Source organism: Eretmochelys imbricata, chromosome 2 (genome assembly GCF_965152235.1).
Source record: "Eretmochelys imbricata isolate rEreImb1 chromosome 2, rEreImb1.hap1, whole genome shotgun sequence".
Lineage (NCBI taxonomy): Eukaryota > Metazoa > Chordata > Testudines > Cheloniidae > Eretmochelys > Eretmochelys imbricata.
In genome coordinates this window covers 61,929,223-61,945,373 of record NC_135573.1, presented here as the reverse complement: position 1 = coordinate 61,945,373, position 16,151 = coordinate 61,929,223, and the positions used below count along the sequence as shown (strand labels likewise).

General features: G+C 38.3%; 1 protein-coding gene across 5 annotated transcripts in view; it reads right to left on the bottom strand.

The window, feature by feature from the left end:
• The window catches only part of PDE7A (phosphodiesterase 7A), a 132,462-nt gene that overhangs the window by 36,525 nt on the left and 79,786 nt on the right, over positions 1 to 16,151 (bottom strand). For 3 of the 5 annotated variants that reach the window (XM_077810201.1, XM_077810203.1, XM_077810204.1), the window contains one exon: positions 6,447 to 6,530. The exons of the other annotated variants lie outside the window; for them this stretch is intronic. In XM_077810201.1, the coding sequence (XP_077666327.1) occupies positions 6,447 to 6,530 (84 nt within the window). The remainder of the gene's footprint in view (positions 1 to 6,446; positions 6,531 to 16,151) is intronic. 5 annotated transcript variants of the gene reach the window in all.

Here is a 16,151-nt window from a genome sequence, read left to right as displayed (position 1 = left end):
GGTTAGTCTCTAAGGTGCCACAAGTACTCCTTTTCTTTTTGCATTCCAAAACAGGTTCCTAGGAAGATACCTAGCAAAAGGAGCAGAATATCTGACATTAGAAGAATCTCAAAAAAGTTTTATGTTCTAAAAAAGATCTCAGGGTAGAAGCTGCCAATTAACTATGTCAGGGATATTATACTAATTCTAACTATTTTTGCTGGCTTCTTTAGGATACGACTGTGCAGAGGTGGTGTTCAAAACTTAGAAGATTAATTAGGTTTTATGACATGTATCACTCCAACCTCAAGCTCCATGGAGCAAGAGTCAAGAAATCTTCCCTTAAAAGAGGGAACATGAACTTTACCTTATTTATTTCAAATCTTCATAATCCAATTCTGGATTACTGTATGGGACGCAACCCGACCGGCTTTTTCAACAAAAGACAGTTACCTACAAAGTCTCTTGAATGCAAGATTTTTACTGTTCTGCACCCTTTCAGTACTTTTATTGGGAAAATAAAACGTTAGCATAACCTTTGATCACTCAGAGATCTTCCTGTGTGACCACACTGATTGTGAATTTTACCCTAACTTCTTAATGGGGCACCTACATGCAAGTTGACTTATTCCTAAAAGGTTTGGCTCATTCACTCTTCCATTTTCTCCAATAAAGAGGGGTTCCAAGGTTCTCTTATCTGTGTTTGATGCACCTTATCTCATCTTTGAGGATAGGAGAGATTAATTGGGGCATGTTGTGCAAAGGCCTATCTGTTTGTACCAGTTTTTCTTCCCATTTGCTTACTTTTATAAAGTTTAAAAAGTCTTCAAGGCTCCTAGTAACATCACAGATTGACATAAACTAAGAGTTTAGAAAAGACAGGTGATGTTTATAATTGAAAACACTAAAGGTGAGTTTAGATTGCTTAATTTTTAATAGAATGATGTTGCCACCCCTTTCTGGGCATTGCTTATCTGGGGGTACAGCTCAGCAGGTGGACCGAAAGGAGTTCGGCTTCACCATCATGGCTGGAGACACATCCTGTATCTGCTGCATCGTCGGAATCTGCCATCAAACCATTGGGCCTTCATCATCCTGATCCTGAAAGATGCCTTCATCAGACCAGGGCAAAGAGAATGAGCCAGATTACACCGTCACCTCCATCAGGTTTGACTAAATCCTGATCAAATACCAAAGATGTGAACCTTGTGTTACTGTTGTCACCTCCTCCCTCATGCTCCATTTTCCTTTACCACCTTGTTTCTCCTCTTTCCCATCTTCTTTTTATGCCTTCTGACTCTGAAGAAATCTGTTTTAGTTGTCCAAGACAAATCTGCCTTTTGCAACTCTGCTATGAACCTATGACCAGAAAGGAAAACTAAAAACAATGCCTTAAACAGAGTTTGCCAGATGTCTGAGTGCCTGATACGGCCACATGCTATGCCTTGCAATTTCCCAGCAGCTATTTTGCAAGCAAGAAAGCAAGAGAGAATACTATTTTCTTCCTCCCTTCATGTTTTAGTGTCTTGTTTTTACTTAAAGGGAAGAGAGTAATACTTCAATAACAACCTCTGAAGACCATCTAAACTGACTTTCTTCTTACCAAAAAGGACAGTTAGTAGCTCTGTAAGACTGTCAAGCAAAGTCATGACAGTGGGGCAGCCAGGCCAAATTGAGTGGCACTGCGGCCCGAAGCACCAGGTGGCAACACATGGAGTGGGAAGATGGGCCCAGTCCTGTGGGATAGTAGCTTCCAATGCAGGGGGAACTCGCTCTCCAAGCCTCCTATTCTCCGCTCCCACCCCAGGATCTACTCTTCCACACCAGGCAAATATTAGGTTTGCAGTGCAGGGACAGAGTGTGCATATACATAAGGACACTACACAACAACAAAATTCAGTTGGTGGTTACCTTAATAAAAAATTTGGGAGCCCCTGGTTTAGCGTATGAGGCACACTAAAGGAAAAGACTACTTTCCAGAAAGATAGGCAGTCATTTTGTTGTTCTCTTCTCCTCCCCGCAACTTCCAACTTTTAACGGGTGATTGTGCCTGTGCCTATGCTTCCAGCCTCACATGATCTAGAGCCCAGCTCAACTGATGAGTTAATGCTGACAGCGTAAAATACATTACTGGGATAGTGTAAATATCGTCATTATAAAACCAGAAATTTAAGAGTGAAGTGTAAAAGAAATCCCAACACATTAAGGTATGGAAATGCACAGTTAGGGCATCCAAACAAACTTAACTTGGTCCTACAGTGACAGCATGAGGAAAAAGAAGGTAAAATCTAATGTATCTTTAAAAGCGAGTTTAATCTAACCTAGGATCACACAGACTAAAGTAAAAAAATATATATATACTGTTACTGTAGGGTGTCGCTAAAGGACAGAATTAAGGTTGTCTGGGTGCCCAGAAAGCCTCTTAATGGTTATGGACAAAGGGCAATCAATGCAGGAACTATTAGATCTATCAGACACTGAAAATCCATTTTAGGGATGGACAGTCACATCAAGCTAGTTTCACCTCATTCAACTCAGATTCCAGAGGGTCATGATAGAAAGTTGGCTTCTTGCCTAGATGAAGAAGCAGCAGCTAAGGTAGAGTGAGATGTTCTCTTTCCCAAGACCTGGTGTCCTAAACAAGGATCTTTTCTAGGAATTTGGGACCCGAAAAGGTAACATATGAGTGATCTTCAAAAAATGTCACCAGGACACCAAAGCAAAATCCATAGGGTAGTGTGTGTCAGAATGCAGAATATTAATAAACTGGCCTTAAGGAGAATAAAATCCTGGAACATGTCATACAAATTAACTTCCACCAAGCACTTTGACAGGTTCTTGCAGATGGCTTTTTCTGACTGGGTTTCTTATGTCAGCAGAGGTACAGGTGTAATAGGCATGTGTATCAATTAGCATCTCCGCCACTTCATTCTTTAAGTTCCTAAGAAAAATGTGCAATCAGTAGCAAGTGTGGTACTTTTTTTTTTATTATTATTATTATTCCTTGTTCTTAAGAGGAACTAGAGGCGATCCCAAGAATTACAGCCAATAAATTTTACCTCAGTACCAGGTCAAACTTGTTGAAATGCTAACAAATATAAACTGTTGAATTATAAAACATGATTATGTTCTGATAGGGGTAAACCACAGCAGATTTGCTACAAGAAAATTGTGCCTCTAAAACTGTTTGAATTCTTTGAACCTGTCAAGAAAAGAACAGGTAAAAGAACAAGTTGACATTTTGTTAAAAGGCTTGTTTTGAAGTTCAAATAAAATTTTTCACAAAAGACTACCAAAGAAACATAAGTTATCACAGGAAGTACTGTCACAGAACAAACTGGTTAAGAGAAAAAACAAAGCAGCAATAAAAGGTCTTTATGGAAAAGGATTAAGAGTGGGATGATCCAAAATTCTGAACTAGGACCAGTGTAATTATTTAATATGATATGGAAAAAATAAGTAAGTAATGATAATGGCAAAATTTGCAGATGACAAAAATAAGGTTAGTTAATGCAAGAGAAGATGAGGAACTTCAGAGAGGCCTAATGCAGCTAGTTGAATTGGCAACTCAAACTGGCAGTTCAAATTCAATGTTGACAAATACAACCTTGAAAGAATAATTCGGTCATACACATTGCTGCGTTCTAAACTGATTAACAATTCAGGAAAAAGACCTGAATGTGATTGTGGATAGCTCAACATTCAGAAGTTGTGAAAAAAGGAAACTAAAAACATTTGGATGGATAAAGAATGACAAGGAAAATAATTGTGAACTGTTATGATGCCTATACAGAAATCTATGTTATGCCCTAACCTGAAATACCATCTTCAATTCTACTTCTGCTTAATCCTCTTTTAGAAAAAGGTCTGGCAACTCTTATATTCCATATATGTGAGTACTTTCCAAGTCAAAAACTCTTCTCACTACTTATTCTTGCAGTTTAAGCAGATTCAGAAGATTGATGCTAAAAACAGGATAGTCTGTTTAAAGGAAAGATTGGCTGTTTTTGAGCGGGATGTGAACCCAAGCCTATCTTCGGCCATGAAAGGTCCAATCAAACATGCAGATTTGGGAGGATGGAAGGAAACTTCTCAGGAGGGTGATAAAGGCACCTAGTGGCAACAGATGGAGAGAGAATACAGCCTGTTTTCAAACATCTTTATTATAGAAGAATGGACTGGAAGGATTCTCTTCAAATTTGCCCAAGGCAAAAAGATGGCAAGCTTGCTTTCTCCTCTTGAATGGTAGTTTATATTCAATTGGGGAAATTTTTCAGGGTTTTTGTCATGTGACACTAAATACAGATATTCTTCCTACAAAATCCTCCTAGAATCACCAGAGAAAGAAAATGAGGGGGCTAAGAAGAAGAGGTCAAAGCTAGTCTCCCCCAGAGACTGAATTGGTAGTAAGGTACAGTGCACCTTTGCTTGAAGAGGCTGAGTGGGGAAAAAACCCTGAACAGGACTGCAGAGAGGAAAGAAGGAAGGATTTACTTTCAATTGATACATGGCGGAATTACAAGTGAAGAAAAACTGGGCTGGAATCCACCCATTTGCAGGGGAATTATAGGGAAAAAAAATTGTTCCATGGGGTCGGGGCCTGAAACAAGGTACACCTTCCCATTTTGGCCTCACACCCGCATTCCTAGGAAGGGCTGGGGAATTGTGCACACACAAAGCTCACAACAGTTGGCTCAAGAAAAAGTTGTAGCCAAGACATTTCTTGGTACCAAGTTTAATGCTACTAAAAGTTGGGTTCTCAGCCTGAGTGAACAGAGGCATGACTTGTCTGATGGACAAATATTAGACTGATGACACAGTGACAAGCACCGTACATAAATCTAGATAGCAATGCCAGACAGAAGTGTTGTTTTTTTAACTGTACCCCCTTTGTATCAATTTGTCAATAAGAATGTGAAGAATGTCAATGACTTGCATTCATAAAATGTATTTTAAAATTTAACATTAATAAATTGCATATTAGTTCTGCAATGTCTTATTTTGCTGCACATCGGGAGGATTACCAATTTTTAAAAGAAATGCTTTTGTGACAAAGTCTAAATTCCCCTTCACTGGAGAATTCAGTACCTCATACTCTTCAAACTTTGTTTTCTCACTTGTTTTGTGTAACTTTAATAACTAGTTTTAAGGGTTTTAGACCACCAATTAGACCTACTTTAAAAATAAGTTAGTGGAATGGAGGGAATAACTGGAAGAGGTTTGGGGTTTTCTTTTCTGCCACTCTCATTTAAGTCATTATAACAGCCACATTTTAATTAGAGCCAACAGAAGATTTTTTCCACCTTTTCCCATTGCACTTAAATATATTCACAGAGCTGTACTGATATCTGTCACACTAATGTACATGGATACTTTGTAACAAGACATTTAAAATACCTTTCATATTTGTACATTTAATTTATTAGTGATTTTTAAAGAGTTAAAATTTAAATTACCTGCATGTTCACTGAATGTTCATGTCATAGTGAATAAAAATAAATAATAATGACTATTTCTTATACAGCTGTTTTTATCAGTAGACCACAAAATGCTTCATAATCTTTCAACATATTACCCTCACAATACCCCTATGAGATAGGGAATCATTATCATCCCCATTTTACACAAGGAGAACTGAAGCACAGAGAAGCTAAATGGCTTGCCCAAGGTCATACAGGAAGTCTATGGCAGAGCAGCAAATTGAACCTAGGTCTCCCACATCCTAGGTCACTGCTCTAACCATTGGACTATCTTGTGGATACTGCTCCTTTTGTACCATAGTGCTGGCATATTTAGTCATAAGAAAAATTAAAAAAGAAAAAGTCAAATTCTGACTGAAGTTTACAGTACTTTTTTTTTTAAAGATTAATTATGTTTCCTAACACATTTCCAATTAAACAAATTGTTTAAGCTCATTATTTTCTTATGCTGCTTTAAGTTTCATTTTAGGTTTGATTCCCTCCCATCCACATTTTCAGCATTATCTGCATGTGCTAAATTAATGGAGCCTTTCAGAAGATTAAGATCTCTTCAGGGACACCGAAACCTACTGCAGATCTTTTCCATTTTAATCCGACGTGTAAGTGTAAGGTCTCCACTTCCAGAACCATCTAACTCTTTGTAAAAGCTGGAAAAGTACTCTTCTTGTCTCTTCCAAGCAAATAATAAGTGCATCCATTGCTGGATACAAGATGATACCTCACTTCATTCAAAAACCTGTGTCTAGTCTTGATGTGTTCATAAGTTTAAACTATACTTTTCAGAATATAAAGTAATACTGAGCATTGGGATTCTTCTGTGCTATTTTTGGGATAAAAAGGATGAAGTGGTGGAAAGATTTTTCTGAAAAGTTCAAGAGTAGTTTCTTGTTACATAAGCAGCTTATAGCATTAATTTTTAGAGGCCCAGAAGTTAGAATTAATGGAAGCCTTCATGTATTTGTCATTTATCTGCTTTCAAATACTTACAGTGAAAAATACGGAAATCAATGTATGGATGAGAACCTCTTCTTTCTGTTTCAAATCCTGCCCGACTTCTTACTCGCACATCTCCTAGAAATAGGGTCAAGAGTGAAATAAGAGTGGAAGAGCAGCAGAGATAAAATGCAATTGAACATAGCTGCAATTGAACAAGGGATAAAAAGTCATGTACTTAATGGCGTAGGGTTATTTATACAATAAACCTACTCAAAGCTTTTTGTTTTAGAGGTGAAGTTTCAAAACAAGTGTGAAGATTTGTTAAACATGCAACTGCATGCTTTTTCTCAACTTCTTTCCTGCCTAAACATATGTGGCCAAAAGCATTCAGATGAAATTAAAAACATTTGGCTACACCATTATGATAAAAAAATGCGTCTTAATGTGACAGGAAACAAGAATGTTAAAAGTTGATTTGTCCCTCAGTTAATACATGAAGCAGGAATATTTGTATAGTTCAAAAGATTCAACTTCAAGAAATTGTAGCTTTTAGCAAATAAACTAGTTACCCTCTGCTCTCATATTAAATAATAAAACATTTTCCCGCTAGCATTTACTTACTTGTGCTCAGCTGTTTGAACATTACAAAAGAGCCTATTCAAATACCAAAACGCAGTATTAAAATTTTAAAGCATCAGTATGTTTCTAGGTATTTGCTACTGCAACTTAAACAATTAAGTTTATACTTAATACACTATACTGTATTTCTTAACATATTAGTTGATTTCTGCATTTGTGTTTTACCAATTGAAAGCTGATCAGTGTAAGTAATTCATTCATTCATTGAGACAAGAGAATTCACCTGAATTAAAAAATCCCTTCAGCTTTTAAAAATGAGATCAATTTAATATTATGTTTGTCTCAAGTCTAACTCAATGTTAAAACATTAGACCATTCTCAAAATTGCTCTATTTCTATTAATGAAATCCTGAATGTATATTACAGTCCTCTCTCCAAAGAAAGCAGTTTTCATATAAGTCATAATTAGGGATTTAATGGGGATGACAAAGACTATATTTTAAAAAATTGTGAGCACTAAAAAAAAATCTGTAGGTACTTAAATTCCAGTAACTGCCACCATTCCACTGTGTTGAAATTGTTTCATCTCTCCCTCTCTGCTTCTCCAACTAATTTATTCACAGAAATAAATTAAACACATTATTAAACCAAGTAGCAAACCACTTTACTAAGATTAGCATTGTAGCTGAAGATACAAAAATGTTGTGAATAGTAATACAACAGTATGTATGATGAATAGTTTTGCAGAAATTTTATATATTTATATAAATATTTTATATATTTATATTTATATATAAACACTACTATTTGGCAATACATATAATAATGCACTTTATATAAGTAGTATCTTGAGAGGTGCAATGTGTGAGTACCACAAAGATGAGGAGGATCCAAGTTGTGTATTATAATGAAGTATTTATATATTCACACAGTCTTGAGGGGTATGAAATGTTTTCAGTTATTCTTTCCTTGTATATGTTTTTAAAGGTCTGAAAGTCCTTTGTGAAACTGCTAGTAGAAGGTTTCAGCAAAAGGAAAGCTTATCTCACCACCACGCATGCAGTAATCTTCACCTCTCAGGCTAACAAAGACAATGTCAAATTATAAGACTCTCCAAGATGTTCAGCTAAGAGTGGTTCATTCCACTCTCTAGAAGATACAGAGGTAGCACTGCAGAACTCTTCTGCGAGGCACATGAACTGGTGATTCGCTGGATAAGTAATGTGACCTTAGGAAATACTTCTTAAAAAAAAGTCTAGTAAAAGAAAAACTTTAGAGAGAAAAAGTCAAAAGATGGAGAAGAGGGAGGGAACTCAGATTGTACATTGATATTTTCATATGAAACTGGCAAATAGGACTGCCCCCATTCTCAGGCAGAGTACAGCTGCCAAACTTGAGTCACATCATCATGTACCAAAAAACACGTCAAGATTAAAAGGGAAAGCAAAGGAAAATAGTAAGAGGAACTCCGAGAGAAACACCACCTGAAGACTTCCTTGGGAGTTTCCTGTTAATAACAGAAACTAATGGGTATCATGCCTCAGCAAAGCCTAAAAAAATATTTTCTACTGTGTTTTGAATTCCCACGTGCCAGGGTCTGGAGTTTGACAGCTGAGCCAGTCTATTCAATTGCCCATATTTCTCCCAAACATTATGAAGCCATGGCCTTTGAATAGTAGAAAATTTTGAAGACTTCATACCAGGGGAGGTCACTTTTAATTTTCCTTTGAAGATTTCAGTAACCTACAGGTTCCATTGTTGTATTCTACCAAAATGGGCTAGATATAGAGGAAGGAATAGTTCAACTATTAAACTGATCATCAAGGTTAAAGGATTATAGCAAAGGAGACTTGCCTGATGACCATTTCCCTTCACTGAATCTATGTAACATATTTCACCAGCCACAAAATCCCACAGTGGCAAAGAAAATCCCACAGTGGCAAAGATGTTGATGGCAAAGGGCTCTTCAAGTTATTTGCTTGAGAGCAATTTTGTTTTGCAAGTTCACCAAGTGAAACACAGCAATAGATTTACAAAAAAAGGCACTGTTTCTGACTGAAAGAATGAAACACACATGATGGGATGGGTAGCAGAAAAGAAAGAGCAACATACTAGTGATGCATATGGACAATAATGAAACAGAGGTAACTGTATTGAGATAGTACAGGGGTAGGAAGGAATGCTTTTATACCTACAGTACAGAGTAGAAATTTCCCAAATAAGCAGAAAAGAGTCTGTGGAAAAGAGATATTTTCACTGAGCAGTTGAAAGGTAAAGACCTAGTACCCATCAAAAACCTCCTGTTGGTTTTTTTTTAATACAATAAAATACCTAAAGCATTTGCCTCAGAAATATTGGAAAAAGTGGAGTGCTGCAAGGCGCCTAAAGGTTCTGAACAGTAGCTCAAAACAAAAAGACCGTCTCCTGGCTGAACTGGAAGGAAGGGAAGACTTTATTTAGAATGGAGGGGAGTAGAGAGGAACCCTGGAAGCCAGTAGACTGTATAATCTATAGAGACCATCTGTCTGTAATAGTTCAGTCCTATTCTTAGAAGAAACAGCAATGCTTGCCTTTTACAAGCAGTCCTCTTGGGATGACAAGCCTTCATTGTCACTTCTTGGACCTCATTTTAGGGGAAGACTGTTCCCAATACACAGAAAACCAGAAATGATAAATACCTGTTGGCCCTGGTGGGACAAATGGGCTGTCTCCATTACAACTGGGAGTCACCCAGATATTTACAAATGGAATGAGTTTAGCATCTTTTTTCAGAGCAGCTTTCTTCAGAACAAAGGGAGCCTCCATGAATCTTTAAGACCCTGAAAAATGTCCAGTATCAAAGCCAAATAATTCTTCTGGGAACTAAAGCAAAGTCACACCTCCAGTAAGAGAAACGAATGATATTACAAAGAGTACTGCAAATGAAATTCTTTCATCCTTTTATTTCATTCTGTTAAAGATTGGCTTTAGCCTTTTAAAAAGTTTCATCAAGGGGATATCTGAACTATGGTAACAATCACTACAAAATCCTTTAAGTCTGTTACAAAAGCTTCATAATCTTTTTTCCAGTAATGTTCTATTTGCTTACTGGCTAGATTTTTGGAAGCAGCTGCCCAGACTACAAGAACAAGAGTCTTTATTAACTGAGAAATGCAATCATCCTCTTCAGGGGGATTAGCTTAAACATCTTCTCTGTCTTCCCATGCTTTTTTCTGAAATTCATGACAAACCCTAATGAAACTACTCTTTTCAGAGTAAGTCAACACACATCTCTAGTGACTGCTGAATGGCAGTCCCTGATCACCACTGCACTCATTTAAAAGTGATTTTTTAAAAATCCACCAATTCAAAGAGGACCAAAAAGATAAAGAAGAAACTTCAACCTCTTCAAAGGAGAAAGAAGGAAAAATCTTCTTCGCTGAAGTCTCCGATTTAGTGCGCATGTATGCACATTCTTAGCTATTTTTGTTGGGTCAGGGTACTAAACTCCGTTTTATTTCTAGCATAGGTGGAGAACTTGGATGATTTGCAGTCTGTCACAAAAGACATCAAGGTACCAGCAAAGGGAGAAACTAGCTTGAAAAAGATGATGGGTGAAAGAACAGGAAGAGAAGGATGAGAGTGCTCCCTTGGCTAACTAGTTGAAATTGCACAGGGCAGGATAGCCAGAGGAATGCCCCAGTTTAGGGGAAGAGGATCAGGCTCAGAGTTTAAATGGAAAAGAGAGAATAGCCTGCATATATTAGAAGTAAGACAAAAGGAATCAGGGGATAACTGTTGCTGAGGGGAGGTTGCTAATTTTCTACCTTTGTTAGATTTTTGGCTTTTTCTTCCCCCATAGTGATGATGAGCTATTGTAACACCGACAGATCCCGGTCACAGCAAACAGGATCGAACCTGGCACCTCGAGCTGAATGCATGAGCCTCTACTGCATGAGTCAAAAGCCACAGGGCCCTTAGCTAAGGCTGAGACAGACTCATTAATATCTAAGTGGTCTCGGTGCCACTAGAGGGGACAAAGCACCACACCCAGGAGGTGTGTGGGTTACACTATGCAAGTGGGGATTGTATAGGGTAAGTAGTCCAGATCCAGCAGAGAGAGGTGCCTTATCACCAAAGCAGACAGTTTAGAGTAGGCCACTCAATGCCCCATAACTTCCAAACCCTATATTGGCCAGGGCTCCCCATAATGGATCTTGAGGCAGCAGAGAAGAGCAGAAAAGCCAAAACACAGTAAGAACAGAAGGAAATCAAGAAAATCTACAGGAGCCTAAGGAAGAACATTGAGGAAAGCTACCCTGTAGCTATAGACAGAAACAGCTGACTGGGGTCCATATAGCTGGATCACGCTTACAAGATACCAGCGCAAACAGCCGAAGAGTTCTACAGTGCTGTATTTCTATTTTTAGAAGATGAACCATTATCCAAGGTCTGAATCTGGACTGAAAAATGCTTTTGGAGAATGCCAGAGTGGCTGAATATATTTTTTGGAGTGGAGAAGGAGAGAGTAGCCATCTCAAGCTGACAATGTTCAGTTGTACTGACACTGATTGAGTCAGTTAAGGTTTTCCCATTATTTTCAGGGATTTTCAATCTTTTTCTTTCTGAGGTCCCACCCAACATACAATAAAAATCCCAGAGCCCACCTTGGCCACAACTGGTTTTCTGCATATCCAGTAGATTAAAAGCCAGGGTTGATGTTCGAGGGTAGCAAGCAGGGCGATTGCCCAGGGCCCCACAAAGCTAAGCCGCCTGGGCTTTGGCTTGAGTCCTGGGCAGCCAGGCTCTGGCTTAGATTTTCTGCCCTGGACCCTAGCGAGAGTGAGCCTAACACTGGCCCTTCTGTCTGGTTTATTTTGGCGGACCCTCTGAAAGCTGCCTGCAGCCCCCCCAGGGGGCCCCGGGCCCCTGGTTGAGAATTGCTGATTTAGGTATCCATAAGGTTATGTTTTAGGTAGGATTTGGAAATACTGCTGTACCACAGTAACATCACTCCAATTGGGGTCACTTGAACCTCTCTTCAAGACTTGGATTCCAAAAGCCTGCAAACTTTAGGGAAAGCAATTTCACAATCATTACAGCCAAACAAAGCCAATAGGATAAGTTCTAAGTAGTCTTTCTGTTAATTTTATAGGGCTGCCGATTAATCGTAGTTAACTCACGTGTTTAACTGCAAAAAATTGTGATTAACTGCCATTTTAATTGCACTGTTAAACAACAGAATACCAATTGAAATTTAATAAATATTTTGGATGTTTTTTCTACATTTTCATATATATTGTATTGTGTTGTAACTGAAATCAAACTGTATATTATTTTTATTACAAATATTTTCACTGTAAAAATGATAAAAGAAATACTATTTTTCAATTCACTTCATACAAGTACTGTAGTACAATCTCTGTCATGAAAGTGCAACTTACAAATGTAGATTTCTTTTTGTTATATAACTGCACTCAAACACAAAACAATGTAATACTTCAGAGCCTACAAGTTTACTCAGTCCCACTTTTTGTTCAGCCAATCGTTAAGACAAACAAGTTTGTTTACATTTACAGGAGATAATGCTGCCCTCTTCTTATTTACAATGTCACCAACAAGTGAGAACAGGCATTTGCAGGACCCTTCTGAAGCCGGCATTGCAAAGTATTTATGTGCCAGATACGCTAAACATTCGTATACCCCTTCATGCTTCGCCACCATTCCAGAGATCATGTTTCCATGCTGATGATGCTCATTAATAATATAATGTGTTAATTAAATTTGTGACTGAACTCCTTGGGGGAGAATTGAATATCCCCAGCTCTGTTTTACCCACATTCTGCCACATACTTCATGTTATAGCATCTGGATGATGACCCAGCACATGTTGTTCATTTTAAGAACACTTTCCCTGCAGATTTCACAAAACGTAAAGAAGATACCAATGTGAGATTTCTAAAGATAGCTACAACACTCAACCCAAGGCTTAAGAATCTGAAGTGCCTTCCAAACCGAGAGGGACGCAGCGTGGAGCATGCTTTCAGAAGTCTTAAAAGAGCAACACTCCAACGTGGAAACTATAGAACCCGAACCACACAAAAAAGAAAATCACACTTCTGCTGGTGGCATCTGACTCAGATAATGAAAATGAACATGTGTTGGTCTGCACTGCTTTGGATTGTTATCAAGCAGAACCAGTCATCAGCATGGACGCATATCCTCTGGAATGGTGGTTGAAGCATGAAGGGACATATGAATCTTTAGCACATCTGGCATGTAAATATCTTGCAACACTGGCTACAACAGTGCCATGAGAATGCCTGTTCTCACTTTCAGGTGACATTGTAAACAAGGAGCAGGCAGCATTATCTCCCACAAATGTAAACAAACTTGTTGGTCTGTGCGATTGGCTGAATAAGAAGTAGGACTGAGTGGACTTGCAGGCTCTAAAATTTTACATTGTTTTATTTTTGAATGCAGTGTTTTTACATACAATTCTACATTTGTAAGTTCAACTTTCATGATAAAGAGATTGCACTACAGTACTTGTGTTAGGTGAACTGAAAAATACTACTTCTTTTGTTTTTTTATAGTGCAAATACTTGTAATCAAAAATAAATATAAAGTGAGCACTATGCACTTGATATCCTGTGTTGTAATTGAAATCAATACATTTGAAAATGTAGAGAACACCCAAAAATATTTAAATAAATGGTATTCTATTATTAACAGTGCGATTAATCACGATTAATTTTTTTAATTGTGCGATTAATCGCAATTAATTTTTTTAATCGCTTGACAACCCTACTATTTTAACATCCCCCAAAATTATGTTATTCAGTTACATTCAATTGTTATATATAGTTCATTTGGAGTATCAACTTATTAACCAAATTAAAGGTAAACCATATTGCTATGTTTTTTACCTCTGTTGCTAAGGAATTACACTTAAGCCAAGCAGTTCTGTGATTGTAGACTTATTTGTATGATGTATGATGCAAAGGTGTGCGGAAGACTGCCTAACAATATCTGTATTCCTGAAAGAAAGCCACTATATTATCTTTTTCTTATCCATTACCAATTTAAAATTAAATCAAAATTTGAGTTTTATCTGAATCACAGCTAGAATCTACAACTATTCTATAGAAAGTTTAATGCAACTTTAATTGGTTTCTCCCAGGTCTGTTCATAAGACAACACTAATGAAAAAAATAGTTACTAATTTGTACAAATAAAGTGAGCTTAACATTTGGAAATACAGAATGACCACCAACCAATGAGAAAGTAGCAATGTGTATTATAATAGTGATACAAGTATCCAGGCAGTAAGATTCAGAGTACACAGAGTAAAACAGGGCAACTCCTCTTTTAAGGACTTAGTTCATTTGAAAGTTAGCAATTAAATACAACAAATTACAGGCAAGGGAGTTATGCTTGTCATAGTAAGTCTGTTTCAGGTGTTCTACAACACGCAAATTAATTCAAAATATGTACAAAATTAAAATTAAGAATACAATATTGAATGTTTCTATAGCTCTAATTCTATTCCAGTTCTGGTCTTTCAAAAGAAAAATAATAAACATATCATAGGAAGTTAGATATTGCCTTCAAGTTGATTGTACAGTATTCAAATAGCAGTAATGAGTCGTCTTTTGTGTTCCAAAACTGCATTATGGTGCATCACCACACCACTTCTATCCTCTTGATACAATTCCATATTTTTCCATAAAATTCCAGAAACCAGTAAGAAAACCAGAAACTAAATCCTTATCCCCATTAGCATAGAATCTATGGTACCTCAATCTTCTTGCATCTCAGAGCACTTTAAAAAGCTGGATACATATTATCATTCCCGTTTTAGGGAATAAGCTATTCATTTTTATGTTTTTGAAACAGTAAATTTCACTTTGCTAATTGAAAAGAAGAGGCACTAAGTGTCACATCACAATTAAATCACAAAAATTAAGTAAAATTCACTAATGTTAAGGGACAAAAATCCCCAAAGTGAGAAAATTCATATTACAGAAACTCAGACCTGAATTTACTTTCTTGTACCTAAGTAGAGGAACACAAACTATATACAGTAAGATAACTGGCACTTTGGAGAACCCTGCAATGCATGCTGCAAAAAAGTATGAGTATAGAGTTTTAGTCCTAAAAACAAAATAAGGAAAAACATTCCAACATATGAGTAACAGAACTGGAAAACAAATCAATCATTTTCAAAAAGCTTTTAAAAATAAGCATCTTTTTTCCACTCAAGAGCTCTCTGAAGTATTTGCTCTGTGCTTTCCCAGTCTTAGAAACCTGAGCCTTTGGAAGCAGACACCAGTATCACAGTATATTACAAATTCGTAAGTCCAAAAGATAGAGGTTACTTACCTATAACTAGAAGTTCTTCAAGATGTAGGGTCCCTATCTGTATTCCACAAGTGGGATATGCATGCTCACCATGCACCTGAGTCTGGAATTAGTTGCAAGCAGTGTCCATTGGCTCACACAGGCACCGTAGCTCTCTCTCCAAGAGCTCCCAACCAGGTGCGTAAAGAGTGGTGCAGGCCAATGCCTCTCCAGATTCCCATTCTTACCACAGTATAATGAATCCATAGCAGAGGGAATGGAGGCCCTTGAGCTTCAGCTTTGGCCCCCCCACCCAGGAAAGTGGGGTTTGGGCGGGCTCAGGCTTCGGTCCCTCCTGGGGTCATGAAGTAATTTTTGTGGTCAGAAGGGGGTTGTGGTGCAATGAAGTTTGAGAACCCCTGCTCTAAAGTACCAGGGAAGCTTCCTGCTCACCTGTGAGTGGGGCTCATCAGGGAGGAGTTCTGAGTGCGGGGGGGGGGGGGGTGAGGCTCAGCAGGAGGGTCTGGGTACGAGGGGGTCTGGATGCACGGGGGTTGGGCAGATGGGGATGCAGCTCCCTGTTAAGAGATCCCTCCCTGTGCAGCTCAGGAGTGACGGGTGCAGGAAGTGGGGAGCAAGGGGGAGTTTGCAGAGCTTCCTGCAGCTGGGGGAGAAATCAGGGTGGCTCTGACCCAGCCCCGGATGCCAAGCGCGGAAGAGGAAGTCCCGTCCTCCCCAGCCCAGCCAGGACTAGAAGCTGAGCATAGCACAGGGTAGAAGCCACCAGCCGGGTCTTCCCCAGTCCCACCTCCTCTCCACAGTAATTTATGTCTCTGCCAGCTGCCCTGGCACCCA